Source organism: Macaca nemestrina, chromosome 15 (genome assembly GCF_043159975.1).
Source record: "Macaca nemestrina isolate mMacNem1 chromosome 15, mMacNem.hap1, whole genome shotgun sequence".
Lineage (NCBI taxonomy): Eukaryota > Metazoa > Chordata > Mammalia > Primates > Cercopithecidae > Macaca > Macaca nemestrina.
The window spans coordinates 108,630,080-108,657,860 of record NC_092139.1 but is presented as its reverse complement, the minus strand read 5'-3'; the positions used below and the strand labels follow the sequence as shown (position 1 = coordinate 108,657,860).

General features: G+C 45.6%; 1 protein-coding gene across 1 annotated transcript; it reads right to left on the bottom strand.

Annotated features, from left to right (window-relative positions):
• Positions 1 to 4,550: 4,550 nt before the first annotated feature.
• Positions 4,551 to 27,558, bottom strand: LOC105464390 (ring-box 1). The gene is made up of 5 exons (XM_011712228.3): positions 27,403 to 27,558; positions 25,214 to 25,292; positions 13,899 to 13,969; positions 10,159 to 10,244; positions 4,551 to 5,589 (listed from the first exon to the last, which is right to left on the bottom strand). Exons 1-5 carry the CDS (start codon positions 27,478 to 27,480, stop codon positions 5,577 to 5,579), a joined length of 327 nt encoding a protein of 108 aa, XP_011710530.1. The 5' UTR covers positions 27,481 to 27,558; the 3' UTR covers positions 4,551 to 5,576.
• Positions 27,559 to 27,781: the final 223 nt, after the last annotated feature.

The window sequence follows — 27,781 nt, the reverse complement described above, 5'->3', positions numbered from 1 at the left end:
GAGGCAGGAGAATCGCTTGAACCTGGGAGGCGGAGGTTGCAGTGAGCCGAGATCGTGCCACTGTACTTCAGCCTCCTGGGCGACAGAGCCAGACTCTGCCTCAACAACAACAACAACAACAGAAACTTCTTACCCAGCCCAACATGTCTCCAGGTGAACTGGCCCCAGCCTTCCTCTGTAAAAATGATGCTCCCTCCTGTGTTCACAGAGCTCCAATCACACTGGAGCAAGTCATCATCTGCCCCGGGGACTTGATCTTGAACTCCCCACCTATCTCCGATGACTGGCTTCATCAAGTCTCAGAACTTGCGTATCATGTGCTCAGAGGACTTCCCTGCCACTCTGTTAGAAATGGCCAACAAGTTTTACTCTGACACCTCAACCCGCTTCACTGTCTACATGACACTTAGCACTATCTAAAACACTAGTCACATATGTGATTACTTCTTTACAGCCTGTCTACCCTCCTGGTTCTGAGGCTCCAGCAGAGCGAAAGCCTTGTCTGTCCTGTTCACCTGTGAATCTCCAGCACTCAACACGGTGCCCTAATGAATACCGGCTGAGTAAATGAATGAAGGAATGAACGAATGAGTGGCCCTGACTTTGACTTCATTCGTGTCTGCCAAGCCAATTATCTGGTCAGGATCTGGCGGTCCACTAGGAGACAGTATTAAAATGATGGTATAGACGTAAGTATTTGTCCTGACCCCTGCAACAGTTATGGTTCACTTTGAAATAATTTGTGTGTGTTTTTTTTTGTATATATGAGTCTAGGAGCTTGATAATTATTGGCATTGTTATTATTATCATGCTCTATTATTCATTGACCTTTTTTTTCTTAATTTTTTTTTTTTTTTTGAGACAGAGTCTCACTCTGTCGCCCAGGCTGGAGTGCAGTGGTGCAATCTTGGCTCACTGCAACCTCCACTTCCTGGGCTCAAACGATTCTCGTGCCTCAGCCTCCCGAGTAGCTGGTACTAGAGGTGCTCGCCACCACGCCTGGCTAATTTTTTTTTTTTTTCTTTGTATTTTTAGTAGAGACAGGGTTTCACCATGTCGGCCAGGCTGGTCTCGAGCCCCTGACTTCAAGTGATCCGCCCGTCTCGGCCTCCCAAAGTGCTGGGATTACAGGCGTGAGCGACCATGCCTTGCCTTTGTTTTTCTTTTTCTTTTTCCGAGACAGAGTCTTGCTCTGTCGCCCAGGCTGGAGCGCAGTGGCGTGATCTTGGCTCACTGCAACCTACAGGTGAGCGCCACCATATCTGGCTTTTTTTTTTTTTTTGAGATGGAGTCTCATTCTGTCACCCAAGCTGGAGTGCAGTGGCACAATCTCGGTTCACTGCAAGCTCCGCCTCCTGGGTTCACACCATTCTCCTTCCTCAGCCTCCTGTGTAGCTGGGACAGGTGCCCACCACCACGCCCGGCTAATTTTTTGTATTTTTAGTAGAGACAGGGTTTCACTGTGTTAGCCAGGATGGTCTCAATCTCCTGACCTCGTGATCCACCTGCCTCGGCCTCCCAAAGTGCTGGGATTACAGGCGTGAGCCACCACGCCCAGCCTGTACAGCTAATTTTTATATTTTTTACTAGAGACAAGGTTTCACCATATTTGCCAGGCTGGTCTTAAACTCCTGGGCTCAAGCGATCCTCTCACCTTGGCCTCCCAAAGTGATGGGATTACAGGCGTGAGCCGCCGTGCCCAGCCAATTCATTTTTTAAAGAAAGAACTTGGAGTTGGTCCCTTGCCTGTGGCAGAAGCTGTGGGAAAGGTGGCAGAGTTTTCCTGTCATGTCTGAAGCTGGTCTCTGTGAGAGAAACAGTGAGGGCCGGGTACGGTGGCTCACACCTGTAATCCCAGCACTTTCTGAGGCTGAGGTGGGCGGACCGCCTGAGGTCAGGAGTTCGAGACCAGCCTGGCTAACATGGTGAAACCCCGTCTCTACTAAAAATACAAAACTTAGCAGGGCATGGTGGCACATGCCTATAGTCCCAGCTACTCAGGAGGCTGAGGCAGGAGCATCACTTGAACCTGGGAGGCAGAGGTTGCAGTGAGCCAAGATCACGCCACTGGATCCCAGCCTGGGTGACAGAGCAAAACTCTGTCTCCAAAAATAAAAATAAAAAATGAAAAAGAGAAGCAGTGAGAATCCCAGCAGCATGGATTCCCTGGTTCTCTTCAGTCTTAGATCCAGCTGCGTCTCCAGCCCTTTCTGCTGTTGCATTGCAGACCTCTACAGCCCTCCAAGAAATTTCCCTTTTGCCCAAGCAGAAGCTGGATTTCTGTACTTTACGCAAAGAATTCTGATCAAAACCCAAGCAGAATTCTGCAAATATGTAATGTGTCATCTGTGCAAAAAGCAATGTGTTCTTCACTAATGAAAGTATTTATGCAGTTTGAATACTGCCTGGAAAGGGTTTAAAAGAAGGAATTTCTGCTGAGGATGGTAGTCCCAAAATGATACAAATAGGAACAGTAGCAGCTGCCTCCATTTGAGTGCTTGCTACATACTAGGTACTGTGGTAGTTTAGTAGGGAAGCCAGTTTTGTTCCAGGTTAGACTTTGAAGTTCTTTTAGTTCTTTTTTTGAGGTTTCTTTTTTTTTTTTTTTTGAGACAGAGTCTCGCTCTGTCACCAGGCTGGAGTGCAGTGGCGCAGTCTCGGCTCACTGCAATTTCCACCTCCCGGGTTCAAGCGATTCCCCTGCCTCAGCCTCCCAAGTAGCTGGGACTACCACCATGCCCGGCTAATTTTTTGTATTTTAGTAGAAAAAGTTTCCTCATGTTGGCCAGGATGGTCTTGATCTCCTGACCTCATGATCCACCCACTTCGGCTTCCCAAAGTGCTCCTGTGCCCGGCCGAAGTTCTTAATGACTAAGTTAAACAAAGCTTTTCAAACTTTTTAGTATCAGGACCCTTTTATGATGTTAAAAACTGAGGACTCCAAAGTTTTATGCGGGTTTTATCTACAAATATTTACAATAATGGAAACCAGAACTGAGAAATTAGCCTGGGGAACACAGTAAGACTCTGAGACAGGGTCTCCCTCTGTTACCCAGGCTGGATAACAGGTTGCAGGATCTTGGCTCACTGCAACCTCCACCTTCTGGGCTCAAGCAACCTTCCTGCCTCAGCCTCCCCAGCAGCTGGGACTACAGGTACATGCCCCCACGCACAGCTAATTTTTATATTTTTTGGAGATAAGGTTTCACCATGTTGCCCAGGCTAGTCTTGAACCCTTGGATTCAAGCAATCCACCCATCTTGACCTCCCAAACTGTTGGGATTACAGGCGTGAGCTACCATGCCCGGCCAAGACTCTACACAAAATTGAAAAATTAGCTCAGTGTGGGGCCTGGTGGGGTGGCTCACACCTGTAATCCCATCACTTTGGGAGGCCAAGGCAAGTGGATTGAGGTCAGGAGTTTGAGACTAGCCTGGCCAACATGGTGAAACCTCGTTGCTAATCAAAATACAAAAATTAGCCATGTATGGGGGCATGTGCCTGTAATCCCAGCTCCTCGGGAGGCTGAGGCAGGAGAATCACTTGAACCTGAGAGAAGGAGGTTGCAGTGAGCCGAGATGGCGCCACCGCACTCCAGCCTGGGCGACAAGAGCGAGACTTTCAAAAAAAAAAAAAATTAGCTGGGTATGGTGGTGCACGCATGTAGTCCCAGCTACTTAGGAGGCTGAGGCGGGAGGATCACTTGAACCCAGGAGGTTGGGGCTGCAGTGAGCTGTGATCTCGCCACTGTACTCCAGCCTTGGGGACAGAGCAAGACCATGTCTCAAATCCCGCCGCCCCCCACAAAAGAAAAGCCCCAGAAATTTGAAAAATGACTGAAAAGAATAAAAACCCATCACTTATGAACATATTTTTAGTAAAATTATTTTTAAAAACAAAAAATGTGAGACTAGCAGTTTTTGTATTTTTGCTAATCTCTTTTACATCTGATTTAATAGAAGACAGTGGATTCTTAAGACGGTTTCTTCATTAGATATGCTGCTTTGGTTGCATATAAAGAAAAACTGCTTTCACATAGACTTGCAGTTGGAAGAACTTCATGAACCCCCTGAAAGGGTTTAAGGTACCCCCTTGTCAAGAATCCTCAGATGATACTTTGAGAACCACTGCAACAAACTATATTGCTTCTCAGTTAAAAAATCTGTATTATTAACCATTGAATTAGTATTAGAACTGACAATTCCTTCCATCTCCCAAGATTTTTTTTTTTTTTTTTTTTTTTTGAGACGGAGTTTCGCTTTTGCTGCCCAGCCTGGGGTGCAGTGGTGCGATCTCGGCTCACTGCAACCTCCACCTCCCAGGTTCAAGGGATTCTCCTGCCTCAGCCTCCTGAGTAGCCCAGATTACAGGTGCACACCACCGTGCCTGGCTAATTTTTGTATTTTTAGTAGAGATGGGGTTTCACCATGTTGGTCAGGCTCATCTCGAACTCCTGACCTCGTGATCCGCCCGCCTGATTGTAGGCATGAGCCACCGCCCCGGCCAATATCAATTTTTAACTTGAGTTCATAAATTGTCCTTTTGCCAGCCACGATTATATATATCTTTATTTTTCTAAGCCAAGAAAAGAAAGAAACATGTCATACACCAGGGGTCCCTAAACCTTGGGCTGCAGAGTGGATACCAGTCCATGGCCTGCTAGGAACCCGGCTGTACAGCAGGAGGTGAACAGGTGCTGACCAAGCATTACCGCCTGAGCTCTGCCTGTCAGATCAGCGGCGACATTAGATTCTCATAGGAGCTTGAACCCTATGGCGAACTGTGCATGTGAGGGATCCAGGTTGTGGAGTCCATCTAGTGCCTCATGATCTCAGGTGGAACAGTTCCATAACCATCCCCAGGCACACCCCCACCCCACCCCCAGCTGTGGAAAAACTGTCTTTCATGAAACCAATCCCTGGTGGCAAAAAGGTTGGGGACTGCTGTCATACACAACCAAAGGTCACATTTGTATATTGGTTTTACATTTTACAAAGCTTTTCTCTGTGACCACATGATACCACTTAGTCCTCAGAAGCCCACAGTACAGACAAAGTTCAGCGTAGAGAGGCAACTTTGCCAAGATTGCCATCAGTAACCAGGCTGTGGAACCAGGACTCAGAACTGGGTTTGATGACTGAATCCCACATTCTTCCCTCATTCAGCTGCCCGCTGCTGTCACACAGGAGGAGAAAGAAGGGCTGACTGCTGTCTTCGGGTGCCAGCGATCCATACTCTGCCTCTGTCGGATGCCTCATGACTAAGTGATGCGCTCAGAGGACAACCCTGCTCTGGCCCGGATGAACGAACATTTCACTTTCGAAAGTTGAGTTTTCAGCCTTGGAAGGGGAGACTCTTCATTTATGTTCACTTTGTTCACATACACAAGAGAGAGCATCCGTTCTAGAATCCAACTGGACTTTATTTGACACAGAATACAATATGGCTACAGAAACAGCAAACTGAAAAAACAAAGCAGAAAAAACACGGTTCCATCTAATCTGTAATTAGGTAACAGCAGGGAAAGTCATTAAATGAATAACAAAACAATTAAGCTTGATGGAAGAAGTCTTTTCCTAGTGCCCATACCTGAAAGACAAAGCAAATTACTCTGATTAATTCCGTGGTAATTTCCTGTGTGAGACATAAAACCTGCTTAAACACCAGCAACTTTAGTTAGAACCTCAGTGATCACAGTCTGCTCCAGGACTGAGTGAGACACTGACACTAGCTTAAGCTGTCATTGTGATCCCCTTTCCCCTCCCCATCTTTCAGGACTCCTTGCCTACTATCCCCTCTTAGTGACAGGCTCTCCCTGTGACTCAACCATGCCCACCTGACAGGTGCGAGTAGCTGCTTGGTGGTATTAGGGAGGTGAGAGGGGAAAGTCATTGGTGGGTTGTGAAAGGCAGCTCCACCTGCTCACTCCAAGCAGGGGCTCAGTTTAAACTTTCGGGCTCCCCTGATCATGGCGGCCTATTTTCACCTGAACTCCGTTACTCAGGCATGTTCAGGGTAAAGCTAATAGTGAGAATAGCGATTGATCAGCTTTCAATTTCAAAATCTGTCATCAGCTCCAATTACAACTCTGATTACATTCAGTTCTATACAAAGAGAAAAGAAGCTAGGCGTGGATTTCAGGGGTTTCTGTTTTCCCCAGAAACTGAAATTTGGCTCTAAAATTATAAAAAATAAACAAGGGGCCGGGTGCAGTGGCTCACCCTTGTAATCCCAGCACTTTGGGAGGCTGAGGTGGGCAGATCATCTGAGGTCAAGAGTTCAAAACCGGCCTGGCCAACATGGTGAAACCCTGTCTCTATTAAAAATACAAAAATTAGCCAGGTGTGGTGGCAGGTGCCTGTAATCCCAGCTACTTGGGAGACTGAGGCAGGAAAACTGCTTCAACCTGGGAGTTGGAGGTTGCAGTGAACCGAGAGATCACACCACTGCACTATAGCCTGGGGGACAGAGTGAGACTCTGTCTCAAAATTAATATATATATAAATAAAAATAAACAAGGCCAAGGAATTTCTTCCACATATGAACAGATTTCTTGAACACAAGATCCCTCATTATCTTTTGTCCTGGATCTTTTTAGGCAGTTAACCTGATTAAAATAATTTGTTGTATGGATAGAAACTAGGGCACTGGAACTCTTGATCACAGCTTCTCTTAAGAAATCTACTTAAATATTGTCTTAAAAAGAGCTGTTGTGCCAAATTCCACATAGGTTAGGTTCTAGCACGTGATATGGGCTGTAGAACAATCCTATCAGATTAAAGAATACTGAAGAATTTGTTTTCCCAATGCACTGATAACTACCACCTGGGAAAGTCACCAGTTAGAGTGGCAGTCAAAGCCCCAGACAAGGAATTCTTCATACCCCCGCCAATTCTTAGATTTAGCCCTGGGCACATGTACGGGCAAAACGAGACCGTTTTGGTCTAAAACGGAACCTTGAGCCTGCTGTAGGGCAGAGCCAATTACACAGGCCGCCTGAAAACTTAGAAAAGTCCTCTGCCTTGACATGTATTCCTGTTATGGTTTTCCGTACAATGCAAGCTCCAAGGGCTGGAAGGACCATCTCAAACATTTTTATACTTTACACGGCACTTAGCATACATTTTGCTGAAGGAAGCCCAACAGTACCACTCAGATACTGAGTATTTGGCAGGTTTCTTAAAAACTGAATATGCACTGATAATACTTCCAAATGTTTTACCAAAATAAATTATTGAATTTAAAGGCAAAATCACTGCACTAATAATAGATTTCTAAGTATTTCACAAACAAAAGAATCCTAGTTTTTTGTTTTTTAAATCCAAGAATAGCCTAATAAAGACTTATATTTAAATTTAAAAACTCCTTTCCCAGAAAAAACTCAGTAAAGAAAATGACCAGTAATTCAAAAGAAAACAACATGCAGGAAGATAAACACAGTGGCTCACAGAAAAGCGTAAGAGATATAAAAACATGAACAACTGCCCAACCTCACTGAATATCCAAAAATGAAAATCTAATACTGATCGTCACCTATCAGAGTGGCTAAGATGGAAAAATTGTATGAGGAAGCCTTGGCAGGAAATGAAGAAAGGGGAGTTCTGCCTCACTGTTTGGAGGGAGTGTAAATTAGTGGATATTCTTAGGAATGGAAAAACTGACACTATTTCTCAAAAATAAAAATACATATATATTTTTTTTTTTTCTGAGACGAAGTTTTGCTCTTTTGCCCAGGCTGAAGTGGTGTGATCTCAGCTCACTGCAACCTCCAGCCCTCCAGGTTCAAGTGATGATTCTCCTGCCTCAGCCTCCCAAGTAGCTGGAATTACAGGTGTGCACCACCACGCTTGGCTAATTTTTGTATTTTTAGTAGAGACAGGGTTTCACCATGTTGGCCAGGCTGGTCTTGAACTCCTGACCTCAGGTGATCCCCCGCCTCAGTCTCCTAAAGTGCTAGGATTACAGGTGTGAGCAACTGCACCTGACCTTTTTTTTTTTTTATTGGCTCTGTTACTTAGGCTGGAGTGCAGTGGCCTGATCTCAGCTCACTGCAAACTCCGCCTCCTGGGCTCAAGCCATCCTCCCACCTCAGCCTCTAGAGTAGATTGCGAGTGCATGGCAACACATCCAGCTAATTTTCTTTCTTTTATTTGAGACAGGGTCTCACTCTGTCATCTAGACTGGAGCACAGTGGCACGATCTCACCTCACTGCAACCTCTGCCTCTCAGGCTCAAGTGATTCTCCTGCCTCAGCCTCCTGAGTAACTGGGATTACAGGCACGCACCACTACCACCCAGCTGATTTTTGTATTTTTTTAAGTAGAGACAGGGTTTCACCACGTGGGCCAGGCTAGTCTCAAACTGACCTCAAATGATCCACCTGCCTCAACCTCCCAAAGTCCTGGGATTACAGGCACGAGCCATCACGCACAGGCTAATTTACTATTTTTTGGTAGAGATGGGGTTTCAACATGTTGCCAGTTGGTCTCGAACTAGTGGACTCAAGCAATCTGCCCACCTTGTCCTCCTAAAGTGTTGAGATTACAGGTGTGAGCCACCAAGCCCAGCCATACTCTTTACCCAGAAATTCCTCTTTTAGGAATTACTGCTCCAAATACATCTACATATTTACATAAAGCTTCATGTATAAGGATGTTTCTCCCTTCACATTGCTTGCATCAGTGAAAAACTGGAAACCCAAATGTCCACCAATAGGGACTGACTTGTTTTTTGAGATGCAGTTTTGCTCTTGTTGCCTAGGCTGGAGTGCAAAGGCGCGATCTCAGCTCACCGCAACCTCTGCCTCCCGGATTCGAGTGATTCTCCTGCCTCAGCCCCCTAAGTAGCTAGGATTACAGGCATGCACCCCCACGCCCAGCTAATTTTGTATTTTTAGTAGAGACAGGGTTTCTCCATGTTGGCCAGGCTGGTCTTGAACACCCAACCTCAGGTGATCCACCCGCCTCGGCCTCCCAAAGTGCTAGGATTACAGGCGTGAGCCACTGTGCCCGGCCAGGGACTGACTTTTTAAAAAATGTAAAAAATGTTAAAAACATGCAAACAAATAAAAAAAAAAAAAAGAAAAAAGTTAAGGTACATTTACATAAAGAAATACTCTGCAAACATTAGAAATGAGGTAGTTTGTTATTGTGGAAATGGAAAATCTCCAAAATGTACAAAATGAAAAAAAAAAAAAAGGTGAATTACTGTATAGGATACTCACATTTATGTTAACAAAAAAATATATATACACACAGCCATGTAAATGCTGGGACATATAAGAGAGAGTCAGAAAATCTACTAAGAAGCTGTTCTGTCGCTGATGGCTAGCTCCAGCAAGCAGGAGCAGGGGCCTATAGTGGGAAATTCATGTTTTGTGATATACACTTTCAACCATTTAAATTTTTAAAAATTTACCAGGCCATGTTTTATTTATATAACAATAAAATCTAATCAGGATAGCCATAAATGCTATATTAGAATTAATCAGTATGAGATAAACTACTGAAATATGATAGGTGGATACAAGTCTAGTCAAAAGCTACCTGACATTAGGTAGCCCATGGAACCTCATTAGGATGTAATTTATGAAATATTTAAGAGTTTATAGATTATCACATTTTCTACTTTCACAGACCCTACAAGGCTGGGAAACCTGCTGGGCGCAGTAGCTCGCACCTGTAATCCCAGCACTTTGGGAGACCGAGGCAGGCAGATGACTTGAGACCAGGAGTTCAAGACCAGCCTGGCCAACATGGTGAAACCCCATCTCTACTAAAAATACAAAAATGAGCTGGGCATGGTGGCACATGCTTGTAATCCCAGCTACTTGCTAGGCTGACGTGGGAGGATTGCTTGAACCCAGGAGGTGGAGGTTGCAGTGAGCCAAGACAGCACCACTGCACTCCAGCCCGGGCAACAGAGCGAGATTCCATCTCAAAAAACAAACCAAAAAAAAGTTTGGGAGACTCTAGGCTGCAAATGTCTAATGTTGGCTAATCCTCTGTGCATTTTCCATACAGATAAGTCCTAGCTTAAGTAACCAAAAACTAGCTTTAAAAAAATAAGGCATGTATCATGTCTCCATCCCCCAAGACCACACTCCTTTCAGCCTGAGGCAAGTCAAAAAGCCCCGTCAAAACAACCAAAGATACCTACTTTTGGAATTCCCACTCTCTGTTGTCCAATGGACACACCTGTCGTGTTTTGAGCCAGCGAGAGATGCAGTGGAAGTGAAAAGCATGCTGGAAAAAAAGATATTTTATTAAAAATAACTCCGGTTTTTTAACAGGTCCCACAGGGCAGTGGCATGGGTGACACATAGTGGGCTAGAAAAGAAAAGGAGGTAACAACGAGAGGCAAAAGTTCAACAACTGACTGTATCTTGGTTAGATGCGAGGATATTTCCAATAAAGCATTTGTTAGAAATGTCACTACTACTAAAGGAAATCATTCAGGAAGCACAGGAGTATGTGCTAGCACTGAGCTCTCTTCTCTTTAAGAGAACATGGAATGTGGCTCCTTGGTCCCATTCAGTCTGTAAGGGGATACTTCCACTTTCCCTGGAAAGGAGGACCCTGATCAATGCAGATTTCAAATATCACCATTCCTGGTCTCTAGCTTCCCTCCCATCCTCCTGCCCCTGGAGAATATGACCTGCAGGAGCAGAGCCTTCTCCCCAGCCCTTGGTAGAGAAGTGCACGGTCACTGCCACCCACCCAGAATTGAGACGGGCACTTCCCCAACTTCCCCACACCCAGCTCAGCTCTGGTCAAAGGAACTTTATTTCCAGACTTATTCACGTCTGTGAATAAGAGCTCAGTACTTCACATGCCTGTAATGGGTGAGGGACTTTGTCTTAGGGAATAAGATAAAAGAAAATTGGGGTAAAAGGAAGTATTCTTACGAGGGACAAACAGCACACAAGCAGCCTAAAGAGCATCAAAAGGCTTATTTCATAATCAAGACAAGAAGTAAAAAGACAAGAGTACCAAGACCACTGGTAACTGACAGGGAGCTAGAAGTCTGCTTAGATTTGGGAAAAGGACAGGCTGCGTGCAGTTTTTTGGTGTGGGCTCATGACATGCAGATGCTAATCACAATGCCTCTACAATGAGCACTTCTCCCCCTGCTCATGTGCGTATTAGGACAGGTGTAGCAAGTGCTTCCTTCATTTCGTCTGTGATTGGTGCGCTGTGATGGGGCACGGGGAGAAATACTCACACCCTAACAAAACAACAAAAGCTTTGCAAGCTTCATTTAATAACAACTGAAATCTGGTCAGTACACCTCCCAAAGTATGTATGGAACTTAAGGGATTATACAATATGGATTATTATCTTGTGAAATATCTTTTGACAAAGACAAAAACATAATTCAGTAATTAAGAGTGGAATCCACAGCTACTACACTAACGATACCCAAGAGGACAAATATTCTCCTAGAGTACAGCCTTTTAGAAGATTCCTCTTCTGTTGACTCTTGTATAACTCACTGTGAAAAAGAGAAAAGGCAGCATTTCCAAAAGGCAGAAAGCGGCGACATTTTTCTTAACCACCGGGTGTTAGGGTCGGGTTCACCGAAGGGTATTCGACAGCTTCTCCCTCTCTCTCCTCACCCACTAAGCACTTTGCAGTGGTACAGGGTCCTGGTATAGCCCAACTAAGTCAGAGAACACCAAGCGCTGGGGAGAAGGGGGCTGTAATGAGGTGTCAGGGACGTGACAGCACCCTGAACGTTTACTAAGACGTGTTAATGGATATATTTAGCGGTCAAAGTACAATTTACAGAAGATAAATTTACAGTACTTGACAGTTTACAGAAGATGTTGACATGTATTACCTCATTTGAGGCCTCACATCAACCCTGGCAGGCAAGCATGACAGATATTTTTATCTTCATTTTACAGACAGGAAACCGAAACCCAGACAAGTGACTTGCCTAATTCATGGAGCTGGTTTGTAGAAGACCCAGAACTAGAACCCAGGACTCATCCAGAGGCTTCTGCCACACCATGCTGGCTCTCTTTTACGTCAGGCTCTCTGAGAGAATCTCTCCTTAGCGAAATTGAAGGGGATGTTCACTCTCTTTTCTTTCCATATAAAGGAACATGGTTCTTAGTATATGTCTGCATGCCAGAGAGAGCAAAGAGCCCGACATACTTCTTTTATCCCCATAAATGATTAAAGCTCCCCCATGGCCAACACGGTCTACTGTGAGCCTGGCCAAAGGGTCACAACAGAGATGGAAGAAGGTGTACCAGAAAGTGTGGGTAGGGGCTGGGCACGGTGGCTCATGCCTGTAATCCCAGCACTTTGGAGGCTGAGGTGGGCGGATCGCCCTGAGGTCAGGAGTTCAAGACCAGCCTGGCCAACATGGTGAAACCCCATCTCTACTAAAAATATAAAAATTAGCCGGGCGTGGTGGTGCACACCTATAATCCCAGCTACTTGGAAGGCTGAAGCAGGAGAATCACTTGAACCCAGGAGGTGAAGGTTGCAGTGAGCTGGGATCGCATCACTGCACTCCAGCTGGGGCCACATAGTGAGACTCCATCTCAAAACAAACAAACAAACAAACAAAAAACAGTGTAGGTAGGAAAAAGGGTTGCAAGGCAACAGGAAAAAATACCGAGAACACCATCTACACAGTAACACCTCTACCTCTGATTTGTATTTATTTAGATTTTTTTTTTTTTTTTTGAGACAGAGTCTTACTCTGTCACCCAGGCTGGAGTGCAGTGGCACAGCCTCAGTTCACTGCAAGATCTGCCTCCCAGGCTCACACCATTCTCCTGCCTCAGCCTCCCAAGTAGCTGGGACTACAGGCTCCCACCACCACGCCCAGCTAATTTTTTGTATTTTTAGTAGAGACCAGGGTTTCACCTTGTTAGCCAGGATGGTCTCGATTTCCTGACCTCGTGATCCACCTGCCTTGGCCTCCCAAAGTGCTGGGATTACAGGCGTGAGCCACCACACCTGGCCTATTTAGATTTTTTTTTAACAAGCACTTGTGCTTACTATGTGCTGGGAGCTGTTTAATCACATTTTAACATAAATAATCTAATCCTGATTACAATTTTATGTGGTCTACTATCAGCCCCATTTTACATGAGGGAACCCAGGATTAGAGAGGTTAAACGCCTTGCCTAACATCACTCAGCAAGTCAGTCACAAAGACAGGGAATGGTGGTCTGACTCGAGAATCTCTTAGCCCTGTGTCATGCTGGAAACTGTGGGTATTCTGTCCCCATGACACAGGAGGCCCTGACAAGACAATTTTAGCTCATGTGACTGGGACTTTACAGCTTAAAGAATGAATTTTTAACACATGCTAGAAATAACATATTTGGTATTTGTTATCCTTCACAGCTGTCACACTCTTGGAAGGCCATTCAGTCCAATAAAGCTACACAAAGCATTTCTGGCATAAGCCATGTTAAAAAAAATCCTATCTCAGTACATATGCCACACTTCAAACACACACACACACATACACAGAAACTTGAACACTCAATTTACTCATCAAACTTAGTTCCATTAGACACATGGTCTTTAAAAAAGTCTGTTTCAAAGGTACAAAGTTCTACCGAGAATATTCCAAAGGGTGCACGCAGGTTTTGAAGGCAATTCCCATAGATGAAGCCCCAAAATATTGCTAACAAAAGTGGGTCCACTTTATAATTAAGACAGGTAAGTGCCTTTTTGCAGTAACTGTAATTTTTACCCTGTAACAGGTGAATAGTATCATGATTTAAAATTTTTTTAAATTATTTGTATACCTTTTAGGAGAAAGCTGGACTAGTCAGTTTTTTTCCCTAGTTATTTTCAAGACTAGCAAAGCAGGAAAAGTGGAAATATGTTTACAAGCCATGCTGACAGGTAAAGATGCTTCCTTACGTTACAGACTCCCCATGCGACGGTACATTCTTCTGAAGTAGCAGACGCCTGGTTAGCTTGACATTCTATGCCTGTGGGAACAAGAGCAACAGGATCACTGGACCTTGGGAGCAGGAACGTTTCAATCTGTAGCAGCCAAAACAATTCTCAAGTGGTTAATTAGCCATAATTGTTTTTTAATGAATGTGGGAAAGGACGAACAGAGAAAACAGAGGTAACAGTATGCTTTCTGATGATTTCCTATCCTTGTTTAAAAAGAGTAACAAATGGGAAACGCACATCTCACTCCCGCTGTCCAGGCTACAGTGCAGAGTGACATGAGCATGGCTCACTGCAGCCTCAACTTCCTGGGTTCAGGTGATTCTCCCTCAGCCTCCTGAGTAGCTGGGAATACAGGCACGCACCACCATGCCTAGCTAATTGTTTGTATTTTTGTAGAGATGGGGTTTCACCACGTTGCCTAGACTGAGTTTTTTTCCATTTTTTTTGAGACAGAGTTTCCCTCTTGTTGCCCAGGCTGGAGTGCAATAGAGCGATCTTGGTTCGCTGCAACCTCCACCTCCCAGGTTCAAGCGATTCTCCTGTCTCAGCCTCCCAAGTAGCTGGAATTACAGGCGGATGCCACAACACCCGGCTAATTTTTTGTATTTTTAGTAGACAGGGTTTCATCATATTGGTCAGGCTGGTTTCAAACTCCTGACCTTAGATGATCCACCCGCCTCGGCCTCCCAAAGTGAGCCACTACGCCCAACCTACCCATCAGATCTTGATCTCAGTCAAGAACTCATCGCAGGCCAGGCATGGTGGCTCACGCCTGTAATCCCAGCACTTTGGGAGGCTGAGGCAGGTGGATCACGAGGTCAGGAGATCAAGACCATCCTGGCTAACATAGTGAAACCCCGCCTCTACTAAAAATACAAAAAATTAGCCAGGCGTGGTGGCGGCTGCCTGTAATCCCAGCTACTTGGGAGGTTGAAGCAGCAGGAGAATGGTGAACCCGGGAGGCAGAGCTTGCAATGAGCTGAGATCGTGCCACTGTACTCCAGCCTGGGCGACAGAGCAAGACTCCATCTCAAAAAACAAAAAAAAAAAAAAAAAAAGAAAAAAAAGATCTGATGGGTAAAGTACAACTGGGTATAAATATTCAAACAAGAATTACTAATGCATAATTTGCTTTCTCTGATGATAGTAACTAAATGGAGTCTTCCTTCTGAAGAATAAAAAGCTTCAGGAGAAACTATTTAATAGGGGAGAAGTACTTCAAACCACTACAGGTGAAAAATAGTAAAACTATGGTCAGGCGCAGTGGCTCATGACTGTAATCCCAGCACTTTGGGAGGCTAAGGCGGGTGGATCATGAGGTCGGGAGTTCAAGACCAGTGCGCCCAACATGGTGAAACCCTGTCTCTACTAAAAATACGAAAAATTAGCTGGGTGTAGGCCAGGCGCAATGGCTCACGCCTGTAATCTCAGCACTTTGGGAGGTCAAGGCAGGTGGATCACGAGATCAGGAGATCGAGACCATCCTGGCCAACATGGTGAAATCCTGTCTCTTCTAAAAATACAAGAAAAAATTAGCCGGGCGTAGTGGCGGGTGCCTGTAGTCCCAGCTACTCAGGAGGCTGAGGGAAGAGAATTGCTTGAATCCGGGAGGCGGAGCTTGCAGGGGGCCAAGATCGCATCACTGCACTCGAGCCTGGGCGACAGTGTTAAGACTCCTGTCTCAAAAAAAAAAAAAAAAAAAAAAAAAAATTTAGCCGGGCATGCGTGGTGGTGGGCACCTGTAGTTCCAGCTACTCAGGAGGCTGAGGCAGAAGAATTGCTTGAACCTGCAGAGGTTGCGGTGAGCCGAGATTGCGCCACTGCACTCTAGCCTGGGTGACAGAGCTAGACTTCGTCTCAAAAAAAAAAAAAAAAGGAAAACTAAAAAAACAAACAAACAAAAGTAGATGTTAATGGGCATATGTGGTTTTAGGGGAAGAGATACCACAATAATATATATTTTTTTATCCTTCAAAAATTTAGAAACTGGGCTGGGCATGGTGGCTCACACCTGTAATGCCAGCACTATGTGAAGCTGAGGTGGGCGAGTCACATGAAGTCAGGAATTCGAGACCAGCCTGACCAGTATGGCAAAACCCAATCTCCACTAAAAATACAAAATTTAGCTGGGCGTGGTGGTACACGTCTGTAATCCCAGCTACTTGGGAGGCTGAGTCAGGAGAATTGCTTGAAACCGGGGGCAGAGGTTGCAGTGAGCTGAGGCTGTGCACCATTGTACTCCAGCCTGGGCAATGCAGCAAGACTCTATATCAAAAAACAAAAAATCAAACAAAGGCTGGGAGTAGTGGCTCATGCCTGCAATCCCAGCACTTTGGAAGGATGAGGCTGGCAGATCACTTGATGTCAGGGTTTGAGACCAGCCTGGCAAAACATGGCAAAACCCCCTCTCTAAAATAGCAAAAATTAGCCAGGCATTGTGGTGGACATCTGTAATCTCAGTGACTCAGGAGGCTGGGGCAGGAGAATCACTTGAACCCAGGAGGCAGAGGCTGCAGTGAGCCCAGATCACACCACTGCATTCCAGCCTGGGCGACAGAGTCACACACACACACACACACACACAAAAGGAAAGCAAAGAACTTACTTTTGCTAGCCAGATTTACACTACAGAGTAACTTGGCTTGCCAACTGATAAAAATAAAGAATTGGGGCTAGGTGCGGTGGCTCATGCCTGTAATCCCACCGCTTTGTGAGGCTGAGGTGGGTGGATCATGAGGTCAGGAGATCGAGACCATCCTGGCTAACATGGTGAAACCCCATCTCTACTAAAAATATAAAAAAATTAGCCAGGCGTGGTGGCGGGTACCTGTAGTCCCAGCTACTCAGGAGACTTGAGGCAGGAAAATGGCGTGAACCTGGGAGGCGGAGCTTGCAGTGAGCCGAGATTGCACCACTGCACTCCAGCCTTGGTAACAGAGTGAGACTCCATCTCAAAAACAAAAAATAAAATAAATAAAATAAAAATAAAGAATTGGGCCAGGCACAGTCACTCACACCTGTAATCCCAGCACTTTAGGAGGCCACGGCAGGAGGATCACTTTAGCCCACTCAAGACCAGGCTGGGCAACACAGCAACATCTCATCTCTAGAAACAAAAAAATTAGCCAGGTGTGGTGGCCCATGCCTGTGGTCCCAGCTACTAAGGAGGCTGAGGCAGGAGAATGGCTTGAGTGCAGGCAGTTGAGGCTGCAGTGCACCATGATTGCACCACTGCACTCCAGCCTGGGTGACAGAGCAAAACCTTGCATTAAAAAAAAAAAAAAAAGGCCGGGCGCGGTGGCTCAAGCCTGTAATCCCAGCACTTTGGGAGGCCGAGATGGGCAGATCACGAGGTCAGGAGATCGAGACCATCCTGGCTAACACACTGAAACCCCGTCTCTACTAAAAAATACAAAAAAATAGCTGGGCGAGGTGGCGGGCGCCTGTAGTCCCAGCTACTCGGGAGGCTGAGGCAGGAGAATGGCGTAAACCCGGGAGGCGGAGCTTGCAGTGAGCCAAGATCGCGCCATTGCACTCCAGCCTGGGCGACAGAGCGAGACTCCTCAAAAAAAAAAAAAATTAAATAAAAAAAAAATTAAAAATAGCCAGGCATGGTGGCTCGACCAGGCGTGGTGGCTCATGTCTGTAATTCCAGCACTTTGGGAAGCTGAGGCAGGCAGATCATCTGAGGTCAGGAGTTCAAGACCAGCCTGGCCAACATGGCGAAACACCATCTCTTCTAAAAATACAAACAATTTGCCGGGTGTGGTGGGTGGCACATGCCTATAATCCCAGCTTCTAGAGAGGCTGAGGCAGGAGAATCGCTGGAACTTGGGAGGCAGTGGTTGCAGTGAGCTGAGATTACGCCACTGCACTCCACCCTGGGTGACAGAGTGAGACTCCATCTTGAAAAGAAAAAAAAAAAAAAAAGGATCTAAGGTCTATGCAGTGTATTTAAGAACTTATTGGGACTGGAATACACTACTATATTTAAAAGAATGGTAGAGAAAAGTAAACATAATATCCTTTAAGTTGGATCCTCTAACTTAAGAGGAGGACTATATATTATAAAATTAAATAAGAGTCACAATTATTAAAGTGAAAATCAAAACTGTTTCAAGGTACATCATCATGTTTAAATTTGATCTGGGTCTTTCTTTTGACTGTGGCCATGGCACTACTAACCTAAAGAATCCTTCAGGCTCCCTTCATGGTATAGTTCTTTCCTTCCTCTCTGCCACACCTGCAACATGCTCCTCCTCCTATCACTCTCAATTAATCTCCACCCTTCAAGACCCAGCTTAAATCCCTACTTCTTGACCGAAGCTTTTCCTGACGCTTCCACCCTGAGTCATTTTCCTCTCCTTCAGGCACTCTTAACACATCAATTATGAGTATCCCTTTACATACCTGACCTCCCTCCTTCCCCCTCAACTCAAAGCTCCCACAGAGCAGGGACCTGGTCTTTGCCAAGTGCAAAGTAGGCTCTTGGTACTTGAACAAGCAAACAAAAACTATTTCTATAACTAGAAGAAATACAAGACAAATACAGATTCATTCTTATTCTTTTTTTTTTTAGACGGAGTCTCACTCTGTTGCCCAGGCTGAAGGGCAGTGGCACAATCTCTACTCACTGGAACCTCCACCTCTTGGTTCCAGCGATTCTCCCACCTCAGCCTCCCAAGCAGCTGGGATCACAGGTGCGCACCACCACACCAAGCTAATTTTTTGTATTTTTAGTAGAGATGGGGTTTCACCATGTTGACCAGGCTGGTCTTGAACTTCTGACCTCAAGTGATCTGCCTGCCTCGGCCTCCCAAGGTGCTGGGATTACAGGTGTGAGCCACTGCACCCGGCCAAGATTCATTCCTATTTTTTTTTTTTTTTTTTGAGACAGAGTCTAGCTTTGTCCCCTCAGGCTAGAGGGCACTGGCGCAATCTTGGCTCATTGCAACCTCTGTCTCCTGAGTTCAAGTGATTCTCCTGCCTCAGCCTCCCAAGTAATTGGGACTACAGGTGTGCGTCACCATGCCTGGCTAATTTTTTGTATTTTTAGTAGAGATGGGGTTTCACCACATTGCCCAAGCTGGTCTTGAACTCCTGAGCTCAGGCAATCCACACGCCCTGACCTCCCAAAGTGCTGGGATTACAGGCGTGAGCACCGCGCCCGGCTAGATCCATTCTTTGCTAGAAAATTCCTAAGAGGCCGGGCGCGGTGGCTCAAGCCTGTAATCCCAGCACTTTGGGAGGCCGAGACGGGCGGATCACGAGGTCAGGAGATCGAGACCATCCTGGCTAACACAATGAAACCCCGTCTCCACTAAAAATACAAAAAAAATTAGCCGGGCGTGATGGCAGCGCCTGTAGTCCCAGCTACTCGGGAGGCTGAGGCAGGAGAATGGCGGGAACCTGGGAGGCGGAGCTTGCAGTGAGCCGAGATCGTGCCACTGCACTCCAGCCTGGGCGGCAGAGTGAGACTCCACCTCAAAAAAAAAAAAAAAAAAAAAAAAAAAAAAGAAAATTCCTAAGAAAGAACAAAAAGATATAGGAGTGATATTACAGCGATCTAGAATGCCAGATAAGAAGGGATATAGCAGGGAAAACGATTGGTGTAAAATGTGCTCAATACAAACGTTTTTGAGCTTTTGCTGCAGAGAGTACGTAAGGGGTTGGGTCCAGTTAGTTTAAACAGGTGCAGGAACTGTTCACTGTCAACCCAGAACAGGTAGACAGTGGCACATAATGCGTTCATGTCACACCCCTGCCAAGGCCGAAGCCTATCATGTGATTCTAAAGCTTGGGGACCTTTCGGCTTTGATAGAAAGGCTATGCCACCAAAGAGCTGTTAAGGAAACAATGGCTTCATCTCAAGAGCAGACAGATTACACTTTCAAAACACTGATAGGGCCAGGCGCAGTGGCTCACGCCTGGAATCCCAGCATTTCGGGAGGCAACACCGGGTGGATCACTCGAGGTCAGGAGTTAAGAGATCAGACTGGCCAACATGGTGAAACTCCATCTCTACTAAAAATACAAAAATTAGCTGGGCGTGCTGGTGCATACCTGCAGTCCCAGCTAGTCGGGAGGATGAGGTAGGAGAATAGCTTGAACCTGGGAGGCAGAGGTTGCAGCGAGCTGAGATCATGCCACAGCACCCCAGCCTGGGCAACAGAATGAGACTCTGTCTCAAACAAACCAAACCAAACCAACCAAACCAAACCAAACCAAACCAAACCAAAACACTGATGGATCTGTAGTTTTAGGTAGATACTAACATCTTCTGGGCCAAGGCTGGGTCTAAGATGATGAAGATTCCCCATCATCCGGAATAAGATTACCAGAGGTAACAGAGAAAATAAAACCTAGCATATTTGATTTTTCAGCAACTCCTTAATACAACCAAGAAAGGAGACAATGTAAAATAAAATAAATACAAAGCTATAGGAGGGCATGCAGAATCAATATGGACTTAAAAGAGGAAGTCTTCAGAATCCTACTGAGGCACAGCCATAATCATTCTTATTTACTTACAGCTATGTATATAATTACTCATTTAAGGCCAGACAAGATTTATTAAAATACAGCCATTGCTAAATCTAGATTCTTACTTTCATCTTTAACAAAAATTGTCTTTACAAAAATAAATCCATTTTTTTGTTTTTCTTTACTAAGTTATTTTCCCATATAAATCCTTTTTTTTTTTTTTTTTTTTAATGTTATGACACTCAGACTTCTCCTTAGTGTGTATAATAAAAGTGTGTGGCCAGGGGCAGTGGCTCACACCTGTAAGCTCAGTGTTTTGGGAAGGTGAGGCAGAAGGATTGCTTGAGTCCAGGAGTTCAAGACAAGTCTGGACGACATAGCAAGACCCCATCTCTACAAAAAATTTAAAAATTCGCAGCCAGACATGGTGCTTCACACCTGTAATCCCAGCACTTTGGGGGCCGAGATGGGTGGATCACGAGGTCAGGAGCTTGAGACCAGCCTGGCCAACATAGTGAAACCCCGTCTCTATTAAAAATACAAAAAATTAGCCAGGTGTGGTGGTGGGTATGTGTAATCCCAGCTACTCGGGAAGCTGAGGCAGGAGAATCGTTTGAACCCTGGAGGTGGAGGTTGCAGTGAGCCGAGACTGCGCCATTGCACTTCAGCTGGGTGACAGCGTGAAACTCCGCCTCCAAAAAAAAAAAATTAGCTAGGTGTGGTAGTGCACGCCTGTGGTCCCAGCTACTTAGAGGCTGAGGCAGGAGGACTGCTTGATCCCAGGTCAAGGCTATAGTGAGCTATGATTGTGCCACTGCACTCCAGCCTGGGCAATTGAGTGAGACCCTATTGCTAACAAAAAAAATACATAAAAATAAAAAAAAAAATAAACAGTGTTTCTCTTTTTGAGATAGAGTCTCACTCTCTCACCTAGGCCGGAGTGCAGTGGAGAGAAATCTTGACTCACCGTCACCTCTGCCTCCCAGGTTCAAGGGATCTTCCCACCTCAGCCTCCCAAGTAGCTGGGACCACAGGCATAGGCCACCATGCCTGGCTAATTTTTTGTAGAGACAGGGTTTCGCCATGTTGCCCAGGCTGGTCTTGAACTCCCAGTCTCAAGCAATCTGCCTGCCTCACACCCAAAGTCTTAGGGTTTACAGGTGTGAGCCACCTCACCTGGCCAAGAGTGTCTTTTTTTTTTAAGACAAAGTTTTGCTCTTTTTGTCCAGGATGGAGTGCAATGGCAGGATCTCGGCTCACTGCAACCTCCACCTCCCAGGTTCAAGTGATTCTCCTGCTTCAGCCTCCCATGTAGCTGAGATTACAGGCGTGCACTACCACGCCTGGCTAATTTTGTATTTTTAGTAGAGATGGGGTTTCACCATGTTGGCCAGGTTGGTCTCGAACTCCTGACCTCAGGTGATCCACCCTCCTCGAACTCCCAAAGTACCGGGATTCCAGATGTGAGCCACCATGCCCGGCCCAAGAGTGTGTTTCTTAAAGGTAAAGACTTGAGGTCGGGCATGGTGGCTCACAGTTATAATCCTGGCACTTCGGGAGGCCAAAGGGGGTGGTTTGCTTGAGGCCAGGAGTTTGAGTGGGTCACGTCTGTAATCCCTGCACTTTGAGAGGCCAAGGTGGACAGATCACTTGAGGTAAGGAGTTCGAGATCAGCCTGGCCAACATGGCGAAACCCTATCTCTAGTAAAAATACAAAAAATTAGCCGGGTGAGGTGGCCCACACCTGTAATCCCAGCTACTTGGGAGGCCGAGGCAGGAGAATCACTTGAACATGGGAGGCGGAGGTCGCAGCGAGCCAAGATTGCGTCATTGCACTCCAGCCTGAGAGACAAACAGAGACTCTGTCTCAAAAAAAAAAAAAAAAAAAAAAGGTAAAGACCTGATCTCTGTCATTGTTTTATCCTGGTGCCTACCAGGATGCTGGGGATATATTCATTGGATAAATAAAAGATACGACTTAGAAAATACTTTCATAGGTTTTTGTTGTAAGATTTCAATATCCTACTTCATCTGACATTCGAAATATGTTATGAAACAAAACAGGTATTCCACTGAAAGCCTAATGTGATGTCTCAAGCATTTCACTCTAAGAGAAGACAGAATATGGATCGCCTTTGTCTTCTGTGGTCCTTCTAAGAAGTACATTCTCTCATATCCAGAGACACATATACACTGACTTAAGTATAGAGAAAAAAAAAATCAGGGTTGTATATAAGATCATTAAAAATCATTAACTATTTTCAAAATAGAGCCCCAATAAAGTAAAATTTTCTCTGGGTATAACTCCTTGTGAAAATGCAAGGCCCAGAAACTGGCAAGCATGTAATCAAAGACCCCACCCAAACACATTTGAAACCATGCATATGTTTTTCTGTGATGGGCTCACGTCATCTATATTAAACATCATGGTAGCTGCTGATCTCCCTTGGCTGCAGTGTGAAGAGATAAACAGTGTCAAAAGCTCAAAGAAGCCAAGGGCAATACATGACCAGTATATGCCATGACTGCTTTCCAACAGAAAATATTTGATTCGTGCTTTCCAAGTTGAAAACATCTGAGCAAGTTTAAGATAAGATCTAAAGCTCAACTCTGGGTTAGTGTTACATTGCACAATAAAGTAGTTATTAACCACATGTGACTATTGAGCACTTGAAATGTGGCTAGTCTGAATCCAGATGTGTTGTAAGTGTAAAATACACACTGAATTTCAAAGATGGTACAAAGACAGAATGTAAAATATCTCCTTTTTTTACATTAATTACATGTTGAAATAAAAATATTTTGGCTATAAAAGGTTAAATAAAATAGATTAATTTCACCTTTTTATTTTCTTTTTACTTTATGAATGTGGGTACTAGAAAATTTCAGGCCAGCCACAGTGGCTCACGCCTATATATTTTGGAAGGCCAAAGTGGGAGGATCACTTGAAGCCAGTTCGAGACCAGCCTGGGCAACAAGCGAGATCCTGTCTCTGAAAAAACAAAAAAAGAGGAAAAAGAAAATTTAAAATTATGTATGTGTTTGTATTTGTGGCTTATGTTCAGATTGGACAGTGCTGGGTTAGACAAAACCAAGGAAGAGAACAGGTGAAGAATATTCTAGGCGAGAAAGAATAGGCTATGTAAGGGCTCTGAAAAAGAGCATGGACACTTAAGAATGAAAAAGCAGGCCGGGAGCGGTGGCTCATGCTTTTAATCCCAGCACTTTGGGAGGCCGAGGATGGCAGATCACCTGAGGTCAGGTGTTTGAGACCAGCCTGGCCAACATAGTGAAGCCCTGTCTCTACTAAAAATACAAAAATTAGCTGGGCGTGGTGGCAGGCGCCTGTAATCCCAGCTATCGAGGAGGCTGAGGCAGGAGAATTGCTTGAAACCAGGGGGCAGAGGTTGCAGTGAGCTGAGATCACGCCACTGCACTCCAACCTGGGCGACTCCATCTCAAAATAAGAAAAAAAAAAAAAAAGGAAAACTGGCCAGGGGCCATGGCTGCTTTGGCCACCATAGTTAGTTTAAAAAAAAAAAGTGTCCAGGTAAACTAACAGAGTGAGCAGGAGTGACTCAAGATGAAGTTGTAAAGGCAGGTAAGTGATCTGAAAAGTAAGTTCCTATAATTCCAATTCTAGAAACTTGAAGTTTCTTTCCTCCATTTCTGGCCTCAGTAACAAATCATTTTAGTTCCCGGATGAAAAAGTAACCTCTACTGTTCCTGGTGTGATCAACATTCTTGTTCCTTCTACTGTAAGGACAGGAAATCAGTCCATCAAAGACTATAATCGGATCACTATGTGCTGACCACTACATGTAATAAAATATGTGGAGATTTAAATAAAATTTCTTTAGTGCAATCAATTACCTATTTAGATGTTGGCAATGATTTCCTTTTTATTATGTTTGGGCCTAACATACAAAATACTTACTCCTTAGGCTTCTTTCCTTTGTAAACAATGACCAGCAAAAATTAGCTCAGATAGACATTTTTTTTTTTTTTTGAGACTCTGAGTCTCAAAAGAAGACTGTGAGTCTTGCTCTGTCACCCAGGTTGTAGTGCAGTGGTGTGATCTCAGCTTACTGCCACCTCCACCTACCAGGTTCAAACAGCTGTCCTGCCTCAGCCTCTCAAGTAGCTGGGATTACAGACATGCACCACCACGCCCAGGTAATTTTTGTATTTTTGGTAGAGACGGGGTTTCACCATGCTGGTCAGGCTGGTCTTGAACTCCTGGCCTCAAATAATCCACCCGCCTCAGCCTCCCAAAGTGCTGGGTTTACAGGCATGCACCACCACGCCCGGCTAATTTCTGCATTTTTAATAGAGTATTTTTGCATTTTTAATAGAGTCGGGGTTTCACCATGTTGCCCGCCTTGGCCTCCCAAAGTGCTGGGATTACAAGCATGAGCCACCACGCCTCGCCTCAGATAGAATATTTTAGCTCAAAGTTTATTTTCCTCCTTTCAGTATTTCTACCTTTGAGTCTAGGTACAAGATGGGAGATATGCAGGAAGAATCAACAGTGCCTGTTGTCCACAATTAATTCTAAATGTGTCCCTGCCATCTTTAGATTGAGTAGATTTATTCTGAAAGCTGGGTATGCCTCCAGGACATCATAAAAAAACTACTCTATTTCAAACACACCAAAAGACTAGATACAGAAGACCGAGTGCTCAGAGTAGGCTTGATATCTGCTTGTGAAGAAGAAAATCGGTCACATCAAGATAGCCACAAGCTCTGCAACCTTCTCAACTTCCTCCCATCCTCCTCCAATTACTTACAAAGATCCATAATGTGGTTCCTGCAGATGGCACAGTTATCAACCACAATATCCCAGGCCCAGAGGGCTACTGCATTCCACTGCAAAGACAAAAAGAGGGAACAATGCATTCTCCTTATAACACACACACAGTTTTTAGGACTTCAGGCTGCAGTTGTAGTTATGATCTCTGGCCACAGGGAACCACCAAACAAAAGTTTTTGGATATTATGTTAATCTTATTATACCAAAGACAACAGTAGACAACACATACGTTCTCCTATTCTCCAAAAGACTGAGTATATGAACACATAAATTAATGTCATCTTTTAATTTGTTTCCTGTAGTTTAAAACAATTTAGTCTGGCCGGACGCAGTGGCTCACGCCCATAATCCTAGCATTTTGGAAGGCTGAGGCGGGTGGATCACCTGAAGTCAGGAGTTCGAGACCAGCCTGGCCAATATGGCGAAACCCCGTCTTTACTAAAAATACAAAAATTAGCCAGGCTTGGTGGCGGGTGTCTATAATGCCAGCTATTTGGGAAGCTAAGGCAGGAGAATCGCTTGAATCTGGGGGACAGAGGTTGCAGTGAGCCGAGATCGTGCCACTGCACTCCAGCCTGGGCGATGGAGTGAGACTCCATCTAAAAAAAAAAAAAAAAAAAAAGCACAAACTTGAATTTCTGTGCAGGTTTTGGTGGCAGTTGCAGAAGCGCTCAAAATCTGAGTAAGTATCTGCTCTTCCCGGCAGCTTTGGAAGCATGAGCAATGAAGTGAAAGCTAGGGAACAGAATGAACTAAGATGATGACTGGATCATAAAACGGGTAATCGTGGGATAAGCTGGATAATTAACTGCCCATGTCAGTACACAGAACAAGGTCATTACTTAAATCTTAGATTACTTGATAACAAATTCTACAATTCACTAGAATTTTGTTCGATTCTTACCATAAAATAAACTGATGTTCTGAACTTTTATATGTTTAGACTCTTCTATTAAGATAATAATTCCAGTAAGAGTTTAACTAAAAGTGGCATTTCATTCATTCAACTCTGGTTTCCTCAATTACAAGTACTCCCAAACCTTCATCGCTTTCAAACCCCAGTCTCAGTGCCTAGTAACTTCTTCACCACTTTTCACATCACAGCTTCAACTTGGAGGAAAAGCCCCTACTTCTATTATTCTTCAATATGGCTGGCTGTAACTGAGCAGCAGTGGCCACAATGAGACACCAAAAAGCACTAGGAGGGGGGGGATATTGTCAGTGTTTAGCCAGATGTTCCAGGAATATCTTCCCTATTTCAGAATCTCCATTTCGAATAGTTTTCATGTTAGGTGGGAATCGACACTTTTCTCCCAAACTGTGGCAAACCACTAAAATGCATTTCATGCAAAAGACACGTTCCATTTTTGCTTTCCCCTCTTACCAAGTCATTCGCAACTAGTACTCAACCCTCCCGAAATGCCACAGGATTTAGGCTCGGATTTTCTTAACAAGTTCCACCGTGCTTTTTATTATTATTTCGGAAGGGGGAGATTCTGAACGTGACAGAGAATCCAAGAGTGGGGTGGTTGTGGGAAAAGCCAACAGACGTCTCAGAACACCCAAGCATTACACTCCAGACTCTAACTCGGCGGTGTGAGGCCCAGAGATGGGGTTAATGGAGGCCTCGGTTCAGCGAGGAACAAGTCTGATCCCTTCAAGTGAGAGGACCCCAAGCAAGCTTCAAAAAGGGGCGGAGCAAGATCACTAGCGGGGCTCCTCAGAGGCCTCCAATGCGGTAGGACCTCAGGTTCCAGGCTTTCGCCGCACTGCCCCATCCTCCACAGCCGCAGTCGCTCTGACTCCCCATTCCACCCATCCCACCCCACCCCACCCCACCCCACCCCACCTTCCCCCACCTCTCAACCACTCCAGTGACAGCTCAGGCGCTTGGCTCCCGCCGCCAAGTCGCAACCCCGCGTATCTCAACAAGCAGCTCTGTGATTGGCCCCTCAGCCTCACATCGAAACCAACACTTCCCCTGACAGTGGGCCGCCGTCACGCCGATCAACTCTAAGGCCCGCCCCCCGACTTCCTTTCGTGGTACCCGGTCCCAGGAACGCCCTAAAATGAAACCCTTTACTCCGCGCCTCGACCATCCTCGGGCCTGCCAGCCAGATCCGCGCCTCTCTAGCTTCCCTGAGGAAGGCGCTGGCGAGACCCAACCTTTTTCACTTCAAAGCGCTTCTTGCCCGCGCCGCTGTTGGTGCCGCTCGGGGTATCCACATCCATCGCTGCCGCCATTTTGGAAACACACGGTCTCTCGTCCGACCACCGCGCCTGCGCAGCAGCGCACACCTCGTTCCCCCAGCCTCCCCGGCACCTCCTCCCGCACCCCACCCCTTACTGGCGCGCGTGGGGGAGGTGGGGGCGGAGCACGTGACCACGCCTCTTAAAGGGGCTATCGCAGGTCGCCCCACCCGCGAAGTGTCGGCCGGGGAGGGGGCGGTGGCCGGAGTGGGTGGGGCGGGGCCGGGCGGGGCCGAGGCTACGTGTGCTAGCCTGGTAGAAACGTTCGAAAGGGCTCGAGGTCGCCGCCTCCTCT